The sequence below is a fragment of the Tupaia chinensis genome, unplaced genomic scaffold, assembly GCF_000334495.1.
Source record: "Tupaia chinensis unplaced genomic scaffold, TupChi_1.0 Scaffold147369_2, whole genome shotgun sequence".
Taxonomy (NCBI): domain Eukaryota; kingdom Metazoa; phylum Chordata; class Mammalia; order Scandentia; family Tupaiidae; genus Tupaia; species Tupaia belangeri.
In genome coordinates, this window is record NW_006207221.1 from 54,526 (window position 1) to 73,153 (window position 18,628).

The 18,628-nt window shown below is 40.3% G+C and overlaps 1 protein-coding gene across 1 annotated transcript; it reads left to right on the top strand.

Moving 5' to 3' along the window:
- Positions 1-15,702: 15,702 nt before the first annotated feature.
- LOC102481283 (olfactory receptor 7A5) lies at positions 15,703-16,647 on the top strand. Its single transcript, XM_006169681.1, has one exon. The coding sequence runs from the start codon at positions 15,703-15,705 to the stop codon at positions 16,645-16,647; it is 945 nt and encodes a 314-aa protein (XP_006169743.1).
- Positions 16,648-18,628: the final 1,981 nt, after the last annotated feature.

Here is an 18,628-nt window from a genome sequence, read left to right on the forward strand (position 1 = left end):
TAACATACACAATGGAAAGAGTCATATTTTCAGGTAGCACGGGAAATTTTCAAGCTGAAAAGATAGATAATTTAATAATAAATGATAAAAGACATCAACCAACACTTCATTCTGATGCATAAATCCCTTCATACCTGGACACTGGTTTTTTATTACATCAGTGAATGGATGTACAACATGAAAAATATTTTTTTTTATTTTTTTGGAGAGGTTTTTGCTATAGGGCATGTGCACTCGCCAGACAGACACAGAGAGACAGAGAGATAGAAAGCGAGAAATCACCCCGCAGAGGGGATGGCCATGCCACAGTCCCTTCTCCTCCATTCTCCTCTGGTGATCTTGGGCATACATGCACACGTGCCCAGTGTGAGTTTAAGCCACTGGGTCTGGGACTCGAACTGCAGTTGACTACGTGGGAGTCCAGGGACATAGCCATTACGCTAACTGCTGGTCCCAATGAAAAAGTTTTCTTATGTGGTAATACAATACATAATTTAAAGTTTGCTTTAACATCTCTAAGATCATCTCTGGAGCTAGCTGATGGTGTGGTGGTTACAGTGGCCAGATCGCACATGGCCAATTTTGCAGTTTGAATCCTGGACCCAGAATCTTGAAAAATACACCAGGCACATGTGTATCCATGCCCCAAATTTCAAGATGAGAATGGAATAGAAGAAATTGCTGCATGACCACCCCCTGGGGGATGATTTCTCACTTTCACTCCCCCGCCCTGCCTCTGTATCTCCAGTGAGCATATGTACACCAGGCACATGTGTATCCATGCCCCAAATTTCAAGATGAGAATGGAATAGAAGAAATTGCTGCATGACCACCCCCTGGGGGATGATTTCTCACTTTCACTCCCCCGCCCTGCCTCTGTATCTCCAGTGAGCATATGTACCCTATGGTAACTGTTATAAAAATTATCTCTGATTCTAAGATTCTATCTATTTAATTTCATTGAACTTGTCTTCCCATATGGACTCCAATTGAAGTGCACTTGTCTTTGGTAATTAAATTTATCCATAACTATTGTAGGCACTGTGAATGCCAAGCTGAAAAAAAATGATCTTTTGAGTCAGCAGGTGGCATGGTGGTTAAGACACTGGACTACCACATGGCTGACCCTGGTTCAGGTTTTGGACCCAGCAGATTGAAAATCACACTGGCCACATATGCAGGCATCCCCAAAATCCCAAGGGGAGAATGGAGAAGAAGGGATTGCGGTGTGGTCACCCAACCTGGGCAGTGATTTCTCACATTTCCTGTCTCTGTCTCTGTCTACGTCTCTGGTGAGTGCACACATCATATAGCAAGAAGAAAAGAGAAACATGATCTTAATGAGCAAATTAAAGTTCAATGACCACAAAACCCATAAAACGCATAAGTGCGTGAGAGCCTATATTATCAGAAAGAGCAGGTAGGGTAGTGACAGGGAAAAGAATGAAGGACACAAAAGCAAAAGCCATGGTCTTGGGTTTTCTTTTACAATAAAATTATATAAAGGACCTCAGGTGCAACAGGTAGGGGTTTTTCCCCACACAAGTATAACATAACTCATGACTATTTTTTTAGTAAAACAAAGCAATACTTGCAATGATTGATACACATTTGAGAAGAAATTATCTTTAAGAAATACATGGTTCTCTGTGAGATAATTGAGAATTGTCAAATATTTTAGAACAGGGTTGGGATTAACTTGAGAAAATGGGAAAATGGACAAAGATATCAGAGAGAGGAGAAGTTTAATACAAGTTACTTACATTTTCTTATATTCAAGTTGAAATTTAAAAAATAAAAAAGAGGGGCCAGCAGGTAGCATACTGGTTAAGGCATCAGACTCCAATATGGCCAACTGCCATTTGGGTCTTGGACCTAGTGGCTTGAAACTCATGTCAAGCATTTGTATGTGCATGCCCAAGATCCTGGAAGGAGAATGAAGAAGATTGTGATGTGACCATACCCTCTGGGAGGTGATTTCCTCACTTTCTGTCTCTCTGTCTCTGTTTCTCCAGCAAGAACATATACCTGATAGCAAAAACGTCTCAAAAAAGAAAAACAGAAAAACAAATACTGGGAGCAAGCAGATGGTATAATGGTTATGTGGCTGGACTACCACGAAGGCAGCTGTGGTTTCAGTCCTGGAGCAAGTGACTTAAAACTCATACCAAGTATGTGTGCATGCATGCCCAAAATCCCAAAAGGAGAATGGAAGAGAAGGGATTGTGGTGTGGTCAGCCCCCTTGGGGGGTAATCTCTCTCTCTCTTTCTCTCTCTCTCCCTCCATCTATCTCTCTCTCTCTTCTCTCTCTCAAGCACACATATCCTACAGTAAAACTCTCTTTAAAAAAAGAAAAAAAGAAACTCTAGGAAATAGATTAAAGAAACAAGTTCTACTTCCACAATCAAATCAAAATATCCTCATTTTCCTGCAGCCATAGTCATTTGTTCAACCCCAGAATAATTCATCCTTTTCTAGTGTCCCTCTCAAAGAATCTTTCCAGAGCCCCCTTTATGTCTTTATTCCTCAAACTATAGATAAAGGGGTTCAGCATGGGGGTGACCACAGAGTACATCACCGAGGCTGTTGCACTTGAGAGTGAGCTGTGGGTAGCACCAGCACTAAGGTACACCCCTAGGCCTGTACAATAAAATAGGGAGACAACTGAGAGGTGAGAGGCACAGGTGGAAAATACTTTGTACTTCCCCTGAGCTGATAAGATTGCACGAATGGAGGAAGATATCTTGCAGTAAGAGTAAAGGATCCCAGCAAGGGGACCACCAGCAAACAACACAGATGCAAAATGCATCACCATGTTATTAAGAAAGGTGTCAGAGCAGGCCAGGTGGACCACCTGATTCAGTTCACAGAAAAAGTGAGGGATTCCCACATGTGTACATAAGGACAGCCACAACACCATTAAGCTTTCTAACAAGGAATGCAGGACACACATGATCCAGGACATGAGAACAACTAACACACAAAGTCGGGGATTCATGATGACCGTGTAGTGCAGGGGGTGACAGATGGCCACATACCAGTCATAGGCCATAACAGGAGGAGGCTGTCCAACCCTGGAAAGTTTACCAAAAAAGAACATTTGGGTGATGCAGCCTGCATAGGTGATGACCTTGCTCTGTGTCTGGATGTCCACCAGCATCTTTGGGATGATGGTGGAGGTGAGGCAGATGTCTACAAAAGACAGGTTAGAGAGGAAAAAGTACATGGAAGTGTGCAGGTGGGAGTCTGAGATGGTGGGCAGGATGATGAGTAGGTTTCCACACACAGTGATCAGATACATGGAGAGGAAGAGCCCAAATAGGAGGGGCTGCATTTCTGGTTCCTCTGAAAGTCCCAGCAGAAGGAATCCTGAACTTTGTGTATTATTCTCTGGTTCCATATGGTGGTGAGTGACTTCCATGAATGAGAAAAATAATGTGGTAAATTTCCACACAGACAGGTATTAGAAACATGGATAAGTGTTAAAAAGTATATTGTGTAGTCAAGAAAGTCATTTCTGAGTATTATTTATTACAGTTCCAGAGTCAGGAAACCCTTATAGAAGCCTTCTGAGGTTATGACTGATAAATCTTTAAAAGAAGCTGCTTCTTCTAAACTGGAAAAGAAAATACTACCTAACATGTATCACTGTTGTGTGTGCCTGCCACGAAAGTTAGATAATGTCATAAGAAAAACATACATGCTTCTCTTTGTTCTTTTTCTGGAACCAATGTTTTTCACTTTCTACTCTTATTCCACCTAAATTAAGGCTTATTTTTTAATCACTTTATTTTTCCTTGAATAAAAGATATTTAAGAATGCAAGAAATGCAAGAGGTAATCTGTGTTCTTATAGGTAGTAAGTTTCTCTCTAAAAACACTTAAAAAACAATTTTACTTGAAGGCTGGAAGGAATAAGCAAGAAAATTATAAAGGTAATTGAAATTAAATCAGGAAAATTCTTAAATGTATAATTATTATGCATCAATTACAAATTTGTAATACTGATCTTCTTCAACATTGATGAATAGTAAAAAAATTTTAATTCACATGTAAATTTACATAGGATGTATGCAAACCAGAAATCATCATTTTAAAAAGAGGAATATTCCTTTTCTATTTTTTAGATTTCTGTCACAGGGCAGAGCTTGCCAGAGAAAGACAAAAGACAGAGAAAGTGAGAAATCATCCTGCATGAGAGACGCATATGCCACAGTGCCTTCCCTCCATTCTCCTCTCAGTATTTTGGACACACCCTGTACACACTCCCTGTGCAATTTGATGCAGGACTTGAACCATGGTCAGTCATGCTGGCCCCCAAAATAAAAACTGTTTAGTAAATTAAAAATAAAAACATAAGGAGCACTTATAATGTGCTAAGCTTATATTCATCTGTGTTTGCATAAATAGTATATGAATATGAATGTTTGCATAATATAGGGAGACAACTTAAAGAAACTAAAGAAATTATGAAATAAAAAATGACAATAAATTTGTAAATTAATTTGGGTAGAATCCACATGCTTTTTAATTTACTTGGTTTTTTTTCATTTTTTTTTTTACTTTCAATCACTGTGTATCTTTACAACATACAAGGGATATCTTTTTTGTTATCATTTTCATTTTCTTTCTTTAGTTTTTCATATTTTTCATTTTAAAGATCTATTACATCTTTGGTTAGATTTATTTCTAAGGATATTTTTGGTTTTTCATTGTTTTGGGTTTTTTGGTATGGTACATGGGATTACTTTGTTCGGTTCTGCCTCACTCCATTCATTGTTGGTGTTTAAAAAAGACATAAATGTTTATACATTGATTTTTGTATCCTGCAGCTTTACTGAATTCATTTATCACTTCCAAGAGTTTTGTTATGGATTCTTCTGGATTTTCTGTGTGTATAATCATTCAATACAAAGTGGATGAAGCCAGAGGATTTAATGCTAAGTGAAATAAACCAGGCTATAAAAGACAAACACTGTATGTCCTTTCTCAATATATATACTGAATGTCTGTGCTCTGTGGCAGGAATTGGAAGATTTAAAGACAAGGAAGTAGAGAGGGCAATGATAGATACCATAGAATGCATGGGGAGGGTGGATGGGAAAGGCTCAGGAAAAAAGCATTTAACGGACACAGAAATATACACAGGGCAAAAGGTTATGGAACTGCATACCACAATAGAGTTAAAAAAATAAATAAATAAAAATATATAGGAGACAAGCATGTAGTTTGGTGCTTAAAAGCCCTGGACTCACATGGCCAACTGTGGCTCAAGTCCCAAACCTGACAACTTGCTTTCTTATTTCTCTCTTTCTCTAGTTCTGAAAAGGACACTAAAAGATAGAAGGACATCCCATGTTCCTGGGTTGGCAGAACCAATATAATCAAAATGGCAATCCTACCCAAATTAATCTACATGTTTAATTCAATCCCTATAAAACTACAAGAGACATTCTTCACAGATCTATGAAAGACCATCATAGACTTTGTCCAGAACCATAAAAGACTCCATTTTGCTAAAATCGTTTTGTGCAAGAAGACTGGAGTAGGTTACATCTTACTCCCTGACCCCAAAATATATTACAAAGATGTAATAATCAAAACAGCATGATATTGGCACAAAAACAGACATGAGGGCCAATGGAACAGAGTAGATACTCCAGAAATAAACCCCCAAAAATACAGCCAACTCATTTATGACAAAGGGAACCAGTCAATCTGGTGAAACCTCTTTAGCAAGTGGTGCTGGAAAAACTGGATATCCACCTGCAGAAAGATAAATCTGAACCCCTATCTATCACCATTAACAAAAATCGACCAAAGTGATTCAGAGATCTAAACTTAATACCGCAAACTATAAAACTACTCATGGAAATCACTGGAAAAACTCAAGGAGACATTGGGCTGGGAAAAGACTTCTTAAGCAAGACTCCCAAAGCACAGGAAATAGTCCCCAAAATAGACAGGTGAGATTATATCAGATTAAGGAGTTTCTGCACAGCAAAGGCTACAGTAATTAGTACGAATCTACAACCCTCAGAATGGGAGGGAATTTTTGTTAACTGTGCCTCAGATAAGGGACTGATAACCAGAATGCACAGGGAACTCAAGCAGCTTACCCAGAAGAAAATTATTAATCCATTAAAAGATGAAAAAATGAGCCAAATAAACAACTTTCTAAGGAAGACATATGAACAGCCAAAAAGCATATTAAACAAATGCTCAAAATCCCCCACTGTAAGGGAGATGCAGATCAAAACCACAATGAGATGCCACCTAACCCCAGTCAGAATTGCAAAGATTACAGAAAACAAATAATGGTAAGTGCTGGAGAGATATGATGGATGGGGAACACTCCTACATTGTTGGTGGGAATATAAACTAGCCCAACCTCTGTGGAGAAAAATGTGGAGGTTCCTCAAAGACCTTCAGATAGAACTATATTATCCAGCAATTGCACTTCTGGGTATCTACCCAAAGGACAGGAGAGCACTCAGTTGGAAAAGCGCTTGCACAATTATTTTCATTGCAGCATTATTCACTATTGCTAAGACATGGAACCAACGCAAATGTCCACAAACAGATAAATGGATTAAAAAATTATGGCACATATACTCTATGGAATACTATTCAGCCATTAAAAAGATGGCCCTGGAATTTGATAGAAAGTGGATGAATAAGGAAGATTTGTTGCTGAGTGAAGCAAGTCAGGGTATGAAACAGAGACATTGTATGTCTCCATTTAACATTACCGACTGTCTGCACTCTATGGTAGACACCGAAAGACTGGAGGACATAAAAGCATTAAAATTTGTAACTGACACTAGAGACAAAGTGGAAAGAGAATGTGGAAAATCATAGGAAAGGAAATTTGGGGGGGGGGAATGGAAAGGTAAGACACTTGTGTGACACAGATAAGGTTTTTTATCTGTTGACGAGGATGTGTATAATAGTCTCAACTGGCCTGGACTGAGGTGTATTTTATGCTAGGAAATGTCTCTTCACAGTCTAAATAATGACACAGCAATTTAATATATGAATAAAAATTTTTAATTTAATTTTAAAAATTAAAATAAAAACAAGAGAAGTATGTCCCTTGGATATAAAACTATCAGTAAATCACTTCTTGGCTTCATAAAACTTTTGCCAAAGCAATTAAGAATTTCATACTTATATCCCAAGTCAAGAGCTGTCATTGAGGAGCCAGCAGGTGGCATGGACATTAAGGTGGTGTATCCCATGTGTCCAACTGCATGGTTGAGTCCCAGGCCTGGCAGCTTGAAAATCATGCTGGGCATGTGTGCATGCATGCCCAAAATCCCAGGGGGAGAATGAAGGACAAGGGATTGCATAATGGCCATCCTCCTGGCAGTAGTGACTTCTCACTTTCTCTCCCACTGTCTCACTCTGACTCTCTCCAGAAAGTGTATGTGCCCTATGGCAAAACGTTAGAAAAAAAGGGGCAGGGGAATTGCAGGTGGCATGGGGATTAAGGCACTGGACTTCCATATGGCTGACCATGGTCTGAGTACAGGACCTGTGGCTTACTTTCTCACTTTCTCTCTCTGCCTCTCTCTGGTGTGTACATGTCATCTATAGCAAAATTAAAATAATGATAACAAATAAATAAAATTTAAAAATCATTTAATAAATGGGAAGATGAACATGTAGACAGTAGAATGATGGTTACCAGCAGTTGGGAAGAATAGTGCAAAAGAGGACTGGGAGAGGTTGGTTTGACAGACATTAATTATAGCTGCTCAGGAAGAAAGAGTTCTAGTGTTCAATAACTCTATAGAATGACTATATGTAATAGTAATGTATATTTCAAAATAGTTACAAAAGAGGCCTTAGAATGTTCCCAACACAATGAAATGTTGAATGTATGAGGCGATAAATATGCTAATTAATCTGGCTTTATTATTATACATTGTGCAACTATTATAAGAATAATTTAAAAACAGAGAGAAAACACTCACAACCCGTTTTCTCCATTTTGTCAGTATTTGAGGCACACACACACACACACACACACGTGTCCAGCATGTTTTTCAGGCTACTGGATCCAGGACTTGAAATGCATAGTCGGCCATGTGGGATCTGCATCCTTTAACCAATAGGCCATGGGGCTTGCCCGTGTGTTTTAAGGTGAAACAGGAGAATCTATTTTGGACTATAGAAACTTTCTTTTTTGTCATTGAATTTATAGAAAAGAAAATGGTAATTTATAGGAATTATGAACAATTAATCATTTTAAAAGTGGTTATTAATTTTTGTTTTCTTTCTTTTTTCTTTTTTCTTTTTTCTAATGTAAACAGTGACAAATGTCTGGATAACTAACATGGGGAAATAATGTAAAGATAATATTTTTGGATAATTTTCACATTCCTGAATTAAACACCTGAGGACATGAAATATCTTGTTCAACCCTTTGCATCAGGGCTACAATGGATTAAGTTTAGTATCTAAATACAGAGATAACTTGTTCATATACCCTGTGCCCTAAAGAACTTGCTGAATGCGGCCAGCAGATGACATGGTTGTTAAGGTACTGAACTCCGACATGACTGACCACAGTTCAAGTCCCAGGCCTGGTGGTTTGAAAATAACACTGGGTGTGTGTACCTGTGTATCCAAAGTCTCAAGAGGAAAATGGAGGAGAAGGGATTGCAGTATGGCCTTCCCCTCTAGGGGGTTATTTTTCACTATCCCTCTCACTGTCTCTCTCTCTCTTTCTCTCTGGGGAGTGCATCACTCTATGACAAAACCTTACAAAATAAAAATATAATAAATAGTAATAAGTTAAAAAAAAAACTTACTGAAGAAAAAAGACTGACATTGGCTTCAAAATTACCTCAAGAGATAAGACTACCAACACAGTCTACTTTGTTTTAGCTCCTTAGTTCTAGAGAATTCTATTCCTCAGAGAACACAGTGACAATTTAACAATTTATTTAATGAGGCACCATAAGAATTCAGTCCCAGAAGCCTCACATGTTGTAAGGACTTCTGTTATGGTATATATGCTTTAGTTTGGTTTAACCAATAGCAGAGGAAATGCAATTGTGTCTCTTAGACATTTCGTGAGTGACTGTGTCTCCCTTCCCTTCCTGGGGACAGAGTTGTCTTTATGTTTGTTTGTTTGTTTGTTTGCTTTAACAGTTGTTCAAGGGAGGAACAGATCCAGTGAAAGTGGACTCTTCAGTGATACCATCTTGAGGAACAAGAGCATCCTTATAAGTGTAAGGAGAATGAGGTAGTGGGAGGGTTTCCTTTTTGCAGGGAAGTTTCCTAACAGGGAAAAAAAAGTAAAAGTTCAGCACGACCAAGACCTTCCCTTTTAAAGACTGTGGACTTGGAAATAGCTTTAGCATCAACTGCAACCTAGTATTTCTTTCTTTAAAAAGTTATTTGATTTCATTTATCTTTTTTTTTAATTTGCTAAAGGGCACTTATAAGAGGATAGAAAACGTGAGAAAGCAAGTTACCAGGTCCAGAACTCAAACCCCAGTTGGCCGTGTGGGAGTCCAGGATCCCAATCACCATGCCACCTGCTGGCCCTTTGATATATATATTTTTTTCTTTCTTTCCTTTTTATTTTTTTAGACAAGTTTTTGCCTTAGGATGCATGCTCTTGCCAGAGAGAGACAGAGACAGATACAGTGAGCAGGAAAGTATGAAATCACCCTCAGAGGGGATGATCATGCTACAATCCCTTCTGCTCCATTCTCCTTCCAGAATCTTTGGTGCACATGTACAGCACATGTACACGTATATGTGCCTGCCGTAAGTTTTAGGCCACCAGGTCGGGGACTCAGATCGCAGTCAGCCATGCAGGAGTCCAGCCACATAACCACTAAGCATCTGCTCTTCCCCCTCCAATACTTCTTAATATGGTTCCTCTGCTCTGGCTTTCAACTCAGTACCATCAGCTGACCTTTTTATTCCACTTGCCCCTCTTTTGTATCCTCCACATTCACTTTAGCTTTTCCTTCTGTATCCCTGACTCCTTCTTCCATTACTAATAATGCCCATTTAGTACGTCCACATGACCAACTGCGGTTTGTGTCCCAGACCTGGTGGCTTGAAAATCACATTGGGCATGTGTACATGCATGTCTAAGATTCCAGGAGGAGAATGAAAAAGGGATTGTGGCATGACCATACCCCAAGGAGTTATTTCTCACTTTCCCTCTCATTGTCTCTGTCTGTCTGTCTCTCTCTGGTGAACACATGCACCCTATGGCAAAAACCTCTTTAAACACACACACACACACACACACACACACACACACACACACACACACAGGGGATAAGCAGGTAAGCAGGTGACATGGTAGTTAAGGGCATTGGACTCCCACATGGCCAACCGGGTTCAAGTCCTGGACCTAGTAGCTTACTTTCCTACTCTCTCTCTCTCTCTCTCTCTCTCTCTCTCTCTCTCTCCCTCTCTGGTCAAATTAAAAAATAAATAAAGTTAAATAAAATGATTAAAAAAAAAACACAAATGCACACTGTTAATTTCAGTCAAGGGACAGTTATCTGAGAAGGTAAGAGAATAAGAAAAGAAGAGAGGAAGTAGGAAAAACAGAAACAAACATGGAACAAACACAAAAATGAAAAGTTATCTGTTGACTTGACATACACACTGTGTTCATGTTGGGAAAACTATGCTATACACTGTAAAAATGTGAAGTGAAGTAATTAAATGTATATTTTTTAAAATGTAAAAAAATAAAAAGATGCCAAAGTTAACTTTGGAAGAATATACAGACTCTATTGATAATAGTTAAAGCATACTAAATGACATACATGATTGAATGTATCAAAGAGATTAAAATTAAATTTTAAAAAATAAAAGAAAAAATATATGTACTGTAAAAAAGAAAGAGAGAAAGAAAGGAAAGAGGATATCTGAAAGGAGAAAAAAGTAGAAATGAATATAAAATGAAGAGTAGAAGTTTTCAATGATAGAGTCCTCCAGGCAGAAGGAATTAGGGTACAAAAACATGGAGTAAAAACAGTGAAATAAACCAGACACAATACAATGCACCTTGTCTGAGGCCACTTTTGTAAAATATACATGAAAGGTAAATCTATAGAGAAAGAAAGTGAGTTTGTGGTTCTTGGGGCTGACAGACAGATGAAAGGGGAATGACAGCTTATGGGGATAGGGTTTCCTTTGGAGTAACAGAAAATGTTCTGGAACGGTGGTGATGTTCACATAACAGGTGACTATGCCACCTAATTGCACACTTTAAAAGTCTGCAATGGTAAAATTTTTTTTTTGTTTTGTATTTGCTATAGTTCTGCATGAGTTTACCGGAGAGAGACAGAAACAAAGACAGAGAGAGAGTAAAAGTGAGAAAGCATCCCCTGAGGGTGGGTGGCTGGGCCCTTCTCCTCCATTCTCCTCTCAAAATTTTGGCCACACACACATGAGTTTGGTGTGATTCAAGCCACCAAGTCTGGAACTTGAACCATGGAGTTGGCTATGGGGGATCCAGGCCACATTAACCTCATACCACCTGCTGGCCCATAAGTGGAGTTTCATTACACAGGCATAATTAATGCTATCAATAGTCATGTGATTGACCAGTTCTGAGCCTGCTTACTTCCCTTGAAAACTGCAAGTCCCATATTTCCAATCATGTGGTCTCCAGAGAGACCAGTCCCTATCCTGAAGCTATCTGGGGGTCCATACCAAGTCACCGCATTAGCATAACAAGGAGACTCTTCAGATGGGAAATGCTAAGAATTGTAGAAGCTTTACACCAGGACCTTGCAATAAAAAATGGCAAATTCTTGTTTTAAAAAACTATTTTATTTATTTATTGTTTTAGAGATTTTTGCTATAGGGCATGTGCACTCACAAGAGAGAGCCACAGAGACAGAAAGGGAGAAATCACCCCCCAGTGGGAGGACCAAACAAGGAATGGAAAAAATGGAGATGGTTCTCTCTCACAGACATTGCAGCAAAAAACCAGTGATGAGGGGTAAGTTATGGCAAAGGTCAGTTTGCTTACTTGAGTCAGGGCAGTGCCCAACAGACAAAATGGATACATTTCTTTTTAAAGAATTGTTTATTTAACTTTATTATTTTAAAGAATTATTTTTTATTTTTATATTCATTATTATTTTAAGAAATTTTTGTTATAGACTTTTGAGAAATTTTGCATGCTCTTGCCAGAGAGACAGAAAGTGAGAAATCATTCCCCCTCCCCTCCCAAGGCAAATGGCCATGTTGTACTCCCTTATTCTCCATTCTCCTTTTGGGACTTTTGTGCATACACACACACACATGCCATAGGGGCATTTCTAGCCACTGGGTACTGGATTTGGACTGCAGTCAAACATGTGGGAGTCCAATGCCTTAACTACTATGCCACCTACTGGCCCCTTTATTATTATTATTATTTTTAACTCACCAGAGACAGAGGGAAAGTGAAAAAGCAAGCCATAAGGTCCAGAATTTGAACTGCAGTCTGCCATGTAGGAATCCAACACCCCAATCATCATGCCATCTACTGGTCCCAAGAATAGGTAGTTTTGGGACCAGCAGTTAGCATAATGGCTCTGTGGCTGGACTCCCATGTAGTTGACCGCAGTTCGCCTCCCAGACCCGGTGGCTTAAAACTCACGCTGGGCGGGTGTGCGTGCGTGCTTAAGATCTTGAGAGGAGAACGATGGAGAAGGGATTGCGGCATGACCATCCCCCCTGGGGGGTGATTTCTCACTTTCTGTCTCTCTGTCTCTCTCCCCTGGGGGGTGGTTTCTCGCTTTCTGTCTCTCTGTCTCTCTCTGTCTGGCGAGCACACGCACCCTATAGCAAAAACCTCTGAAAAAAAATGGGTAGAGTTTTAAGCCTCTAATTTATTATTTTTTTCAGCTAAGCTTAAATGGATCAATTGAACGAAAAAAACATCAAAAATCTTCATTTACATACAAATATATGTATTTTTATTATAGGAAAATATAATCAGTAATTAGTACTGCTTGATACTGTCTTGTATGTGTCTGTGTGTGATGTGTAAAGGGTTATTTTATGCTTTCGTTTTTAAATTTATTTTTAATTTTCTGACATAGGGTGTGTGTGCTCACAGAGAGAGATACAGAAAGAACATGAAAAATCACCCCCCAGGAAAGAGGGCCACTCCACAACCTACTCTCTCCATTCTCCTCTTAGGATTTTGGGCATACACACACGTACCCTGTGTAACTTTATTTTTTTTTAGTTTTTTTTATTATTTATTTATTTTAAAATTTTTTCACAAACATTTACTTTACATATCACAAAATTTTTGCTCATACTCCGTAGTTCTTGACAGTTAATAAACAACTTTCAAAATTTTAAAGTACTGAATTTTAAAGAAAATGTTCAAAATATTTCTTAGAATTTTGTATAATTTTGTTTGTAACTCTATCGCAACAGAGACAGTATTATTTTAAATATTTTTGAGAAAATATTTACATGTCAACTACGCAAATTGTTGAAAAGCAAATGCCCAGCACACAACTCATGCATAAACCTTTTCAATTAAAAAAAAAGAAAGAAAGAAAAAGAAAAAGCTGACCTGGGAATCAGTCTTGATTATCCATGTGGCTTCTTGCATTGTGGTGCAGTGTGAAAAAAAAAAAAAAGAAAAACAACCTTCTCAATTCAGCCCTTCCTACCAATTATTCTGTGATATACCATCTGCTAGCAAAGACCAGTCACTTTCTTCCATAGGAATTCCTCCCAATAGTTAGGTCTTTCCTGCCTGTACTACTCTAGGGAGTAATACTGGAGGCAGAGGGCAAGGGAGGGGTGGTATTTAACAAATCAGTTCTGTGTGGTATATTGTTTAATCAATCTCTATGTGGTACATTCCTAAGTATCAGATATGATTGTTATGATTGTTGAGGGCCTGGGGGAACCATGGCAGAATGGATCCAGCTAAAGCCCCATTAATCTTGATCATTCCATTTTTGTCCATCATGTTATAGTTGTTTTCTCATCCACACTCCCTAACCCCAGCAACACAGCCACATGTACCACAAAATCCAAGCATCCCCCAGTGACCTTAGTCCCATTGCTCCATTTGTTCCCAGGTGAGAATTCAGGCAAATGTCCACAGAGGTCACAGCATACATACAGTTCTGTTATCCCATATATTACCCCTTCATATCCTAAGGAAGACATTTTCTCTTAGAGATTTTCATTTTAGTATATCTTTAAAAAAAAAAATCTTGTGTTAACTGGCCTCTATTTTTCCTCTGGGTAAGGACAACCCAGAAATGGCCCCTTTGTGTCTGAGATGTTGCTGTTCACAGCTTTTCTTGATAGGCCTAGTACAATCTTGGGAACAGGGTTGTTGTAATATGAAAGTCTGACAGTAGCTCTTAGTCTTGCCTATCTTAAGTAGTTACACTGTGCTTTTTTTTTTTTTTTTTGGTGTACCATGTTTGATTTGTTCTGATATCTTACATTTGAAGTTTTTTCTGAGAAATGGAGCAGTAATGCAGCATCAAGTTATTAAAATACATTTTAAGCCTTTAAAAAAAAAAAAAAAAGTCTTTCTCAAGATAATCCTCTGGTTGGGAACCAGCAGTTAGCGTAATGGCTATGTCGCTGGACTCCCACGTAGTCGACCGCGGTTCGCGTCCTGGACCCGGTGGCTTCAAACTCACGCCGGGCACGTGTGCGTGCATGCCCAAGATCCCGAGAGGAGAATGGAGGAGAAGGGATTGTGGCGTGACTATCCCCCCTGGGGGGTGATTTCTCGCTTTCTGTCTCTAATGTCTCTCTCTGTCTGTCTGGCGAGTGCACGCGCCCTATAGCAAAAATCTCTCCAAAAAAAAAAAAAAAGATAATCCTCTGGTGTGGCTGCTCTTTTGCAATCTCTACTGATTACAGTGCTGGGCTGGAAAAGTCCAGATTATTTTATACTATAAATTCTTTCATATATCTTCTCTAATCCTCTCTGCCAGGCAGAACTATTTATAGGCCCAGGCCATCTTTCTAAGAACTTCTGTTGGCTTACTTGAGATCCACCTTAGTTTCATAGTTTTCTGATTGATCTTCAGGCATGACATTCCAGTCAAAGCCCTGTCCAATAATGAGGATGTCCAATTTCTGATTCAATGCAACAAGCATTATTGAAGTTATGCAAATACCCTTCTGCCACAAAATAAGAAACTCCCAAATATTTTCCAATCCCAGAAGAGTCAGGAAGGAAGAAAAGGTTATGTTTCCATTTAAAGAAACAATCATGAAAAATATTTTAACGCACTTGAACAGCACTTGGCTGGCCATGTGGAAATTCTGCTCCTTAACCACCATGCCACCTGTTGGCTCTTTTGCTTTCGTTTTTAAGACAGGGTCTCACTATATCATAATCTTCCTGACTCAGCCTCCCAAGTAGCTGGGTGGGACCACAGGGGCAGAATACGCTCAGCTTTTTCAGGCCGGGTTCACTGTATGCTTCCACTGACCCTGATCTCGGCATCCTCTTGCCTCAGCCTACCTGGAATGTGAGGGACACATCATCACATCCAGCCCTTTAGAGAGAGTGGGGAGTCAAACCTGGGCTTCTCATGTGCCCTGAGCTTATATATCACTGCCACACAGCAGTCCCCCATGCACACCATAGCAGGTGGTCTCAATAACAGATTTGTAAAGTACTGCTGTTACTGCCTCTTCCCCGACAGTCACCCCAGCTCCATGGAACCTGGAAATCACACACATTTTTCAGAATTCATCCTCCTTGGACTCTCACAAGAGGCAGACGTTCAGCCCATCCTCTTTGGGCTGTTCCTGTCCATTTACCTGATTACTCTGACCGGAAATCTGCTCATTATCCTGGCCACCATCACTGACCCCCACCTGCACACTCCCATGTGCTTCTTCCTCTCCAACCTGTCTTTCTGTGACATCTGTATCATCTCCACCATGGTCCCAAAGATGCTGGTGAACATCCACGTCCAGAACAAGACCATCACCTATAAAGGCTGCCTCACCCAGATGTATTTTTTCCTCCTTTTTGCAGAATTGGAAATTTTCCTCCTGTCTGTGATGGCCTATGACAGGTTTGTGGCCATCTGTCACCCCCTGTACTACACGGTCATCATGAATCCCCAGCTCTGTGGCATGATGATGCTGGCTTTCTGGATTCTGAGCATCCTGGAGCCCCTGCTCCAGACTTTGCTGGCATTAAAGTTGTCATTCTGCACTGACGTGGAGATTCCCCACTTCTGTGAAATCAACCAGATCGTCCCCCTGGCTTGTTCGGACACCCTTTTCAATGTCATCGAGATATATCTCACTGCTGGGCTGATGGGTGTTATTTCCTTTTCTGGGATCTTTTATTCTTACTCCCGGATCATCTCCTCCATACTGAGGATTACATCTGCTAGAGGGAAGTATAAGGCGTTTTCCACTTGTGGGTCTCACCTCTCTGTTGTGCTCTTGTTTTATGGCACAGGTGTTGGGGTGTACCTCAGTTCAGTCACTACTCACAATTCCAAGGCCAGTGCCATTGCTTCAGTGATGTACACTGTGGTCACCCCAATGCTGAACCCGTTCATCTACAGCCTGAGGAATGAGGACATCAAGAGAGCCCTGAGACGTCTTTTTGGCAATATTAGGAGTATTTGCCTTGAAGCTTAACAAGTGACTCAGAGTAGCTAGGAACAAGAGTGGCATCCAGACAGGCCATGATGCAGTAGCAATGTTAGAGCCCCCATGTGGAAAGGCCTCTGGGTCAATCCCAGGCCTGTTTGTACACACTTGGTGTACACGTGCCATGATTCAGGTGGGCCAATGTGGTGAGCAGATTTTGGTGTGAAGAACTTTTCTGGGGTAGCTCTCTACATTTCTTTCTCTCACTCATTGATGAAATAAATAAAATTTTATAAAGAAAAAGTGGCATCTAGAATCCTGACCACATAATATCTCAAAACATTTTTTTCCTGGTGCTAGCAGGTGACGTGGTGGTAAAGGCACAGGACTCCCATATGGAAAACTATGGATTGAGTCCCAGACCCAGTGGCTTATAAATCACACTGGGCAGACAGGCAGATGGTGTAATGTTTACATCACTGGACTCCCAGCTATGCAGCAGTCCTGTTCTTGACCATGGTTTGAGTCCCAGACCTGATGACTTAAATTTCACTCCAGATGTGTGTGCATGCATGCTCAAAATTTCAAGAGGAGAAAGGATTGCAGCATGGCCATCCCCCATGGAGAGGGGTTATTTCTCACTTTGTGTTTCTCTGTCTCTCTGTGTCTCTCTGGTGAGTGCATTTGCTATAAAGCAAGAACCTCTCTTTTTAAAAAAAGAAAGAAAGAGAGCAGGCTATTGTGAGTTCCAGATATCACCACACTATGAAAAGGAATGATCAGGAGAGGCCTGACACAGACTGGCCTCAGTGTTGCTGCCTCAGTGCAGCTGGTCACATCATTCCCCTCTTGATCCTCCTCAATTACATTTTAAGGAGGACCAACAGAGGGAAGGTCCTGGGGTTGTGACAAGCAAGTGGTACTTTAAAGCATTAAGAGGAGAGGTTATAGGGTTAAGGTAGAGATGACATCTGTTACCCTCCTTAAGCTTTCACCATGGGTAAAGCCCTCAGCCCACGGAGTGACTGCAGCAGGGTTGTAGACCCTTGTCAGGTCCCAGTCCTCTGGAAAGTCACCTTGGTCATCTGCTCAGGGTGGTTCTTCATCATCCAGGTCCCAGAGTCCTCTGGCGCTGAGGCTTGCTTCACTCATGTATGGTGAATCTATGGGGCTAGTCCTGTAACTTAATGACAGTGGGGATTACAAGCTTAACGGCATATGACCTCAACCAATTGGGCTGGAATGAGTCTCTTCCAATTTTTAACCATACAAGATTTCCAGGCTCACGTGTGTATACCCAGTTTTCAAGGGGAATGAGGATTTTCTCTAAGGTGACTTGGGCTACTAAAGGGGGTGGCCAGTCAAACAGACTCTCATAAGGGGAGTAGCCATGCTGTTGGGGTGTACATCTAGCCCAAGCCAAGACCAGTGGAAAAACATTTACCCAGGGGCGTCCTGTGTTTTGACAAAATTTAGCCAGGGTGGACTTGAGAGTGTGGTTCATTCGTTTAACTCCCAGAGCTCTGAGATCAGTAAGCAGTGTGAAGCTCTTATTTTATGACCAAGGCCTTTGCTACTCCCTGTATGACTTTGGCCACGAAGGCAGGGCTGTTGTCTGACCTGATCATAAGGAGAAGTCAAATTGAGGTATAACTTCTTTTAATAGAACTGGGTGATTTCCCTATCCTTTTGCCTTTTCAGTTCACATAGGGAAAGCTTCTAACCATCCTGAGTAAGTGCAGACCAGGATTAATAAGTACTTATAACCTGGCAAGGTTGCATTTCTGAGAAGTCTGTCTCCAGTAACTCCAGAAGAGTCCTCCTGGTAGCTTATATTCTGCACCAATTGTGCTGGCCCCTGGGCAGGGTTATTTCTGGCACAGGTCGCATGTTCACAGTTGTATACAATGATGGTAGGTAACTTAGAAAATAGTATTGGCCTAACATGTTTTGTAGATTAGTTTTTCCCCAGTGGGTCAACTTGAGGTGCTGCTATACCAATGAATATCCCAGTGACTAGGGTATGTAT

Excerpts from the sequence above, each read along its gene's own strand:
- LOC102481283 (XM_006169681.1), top strand. The coding sequence starts at position 15,703 with ATGGAACCTGGAAATCACACACATTTTTCAGAATTCATCCTCCTTGGA.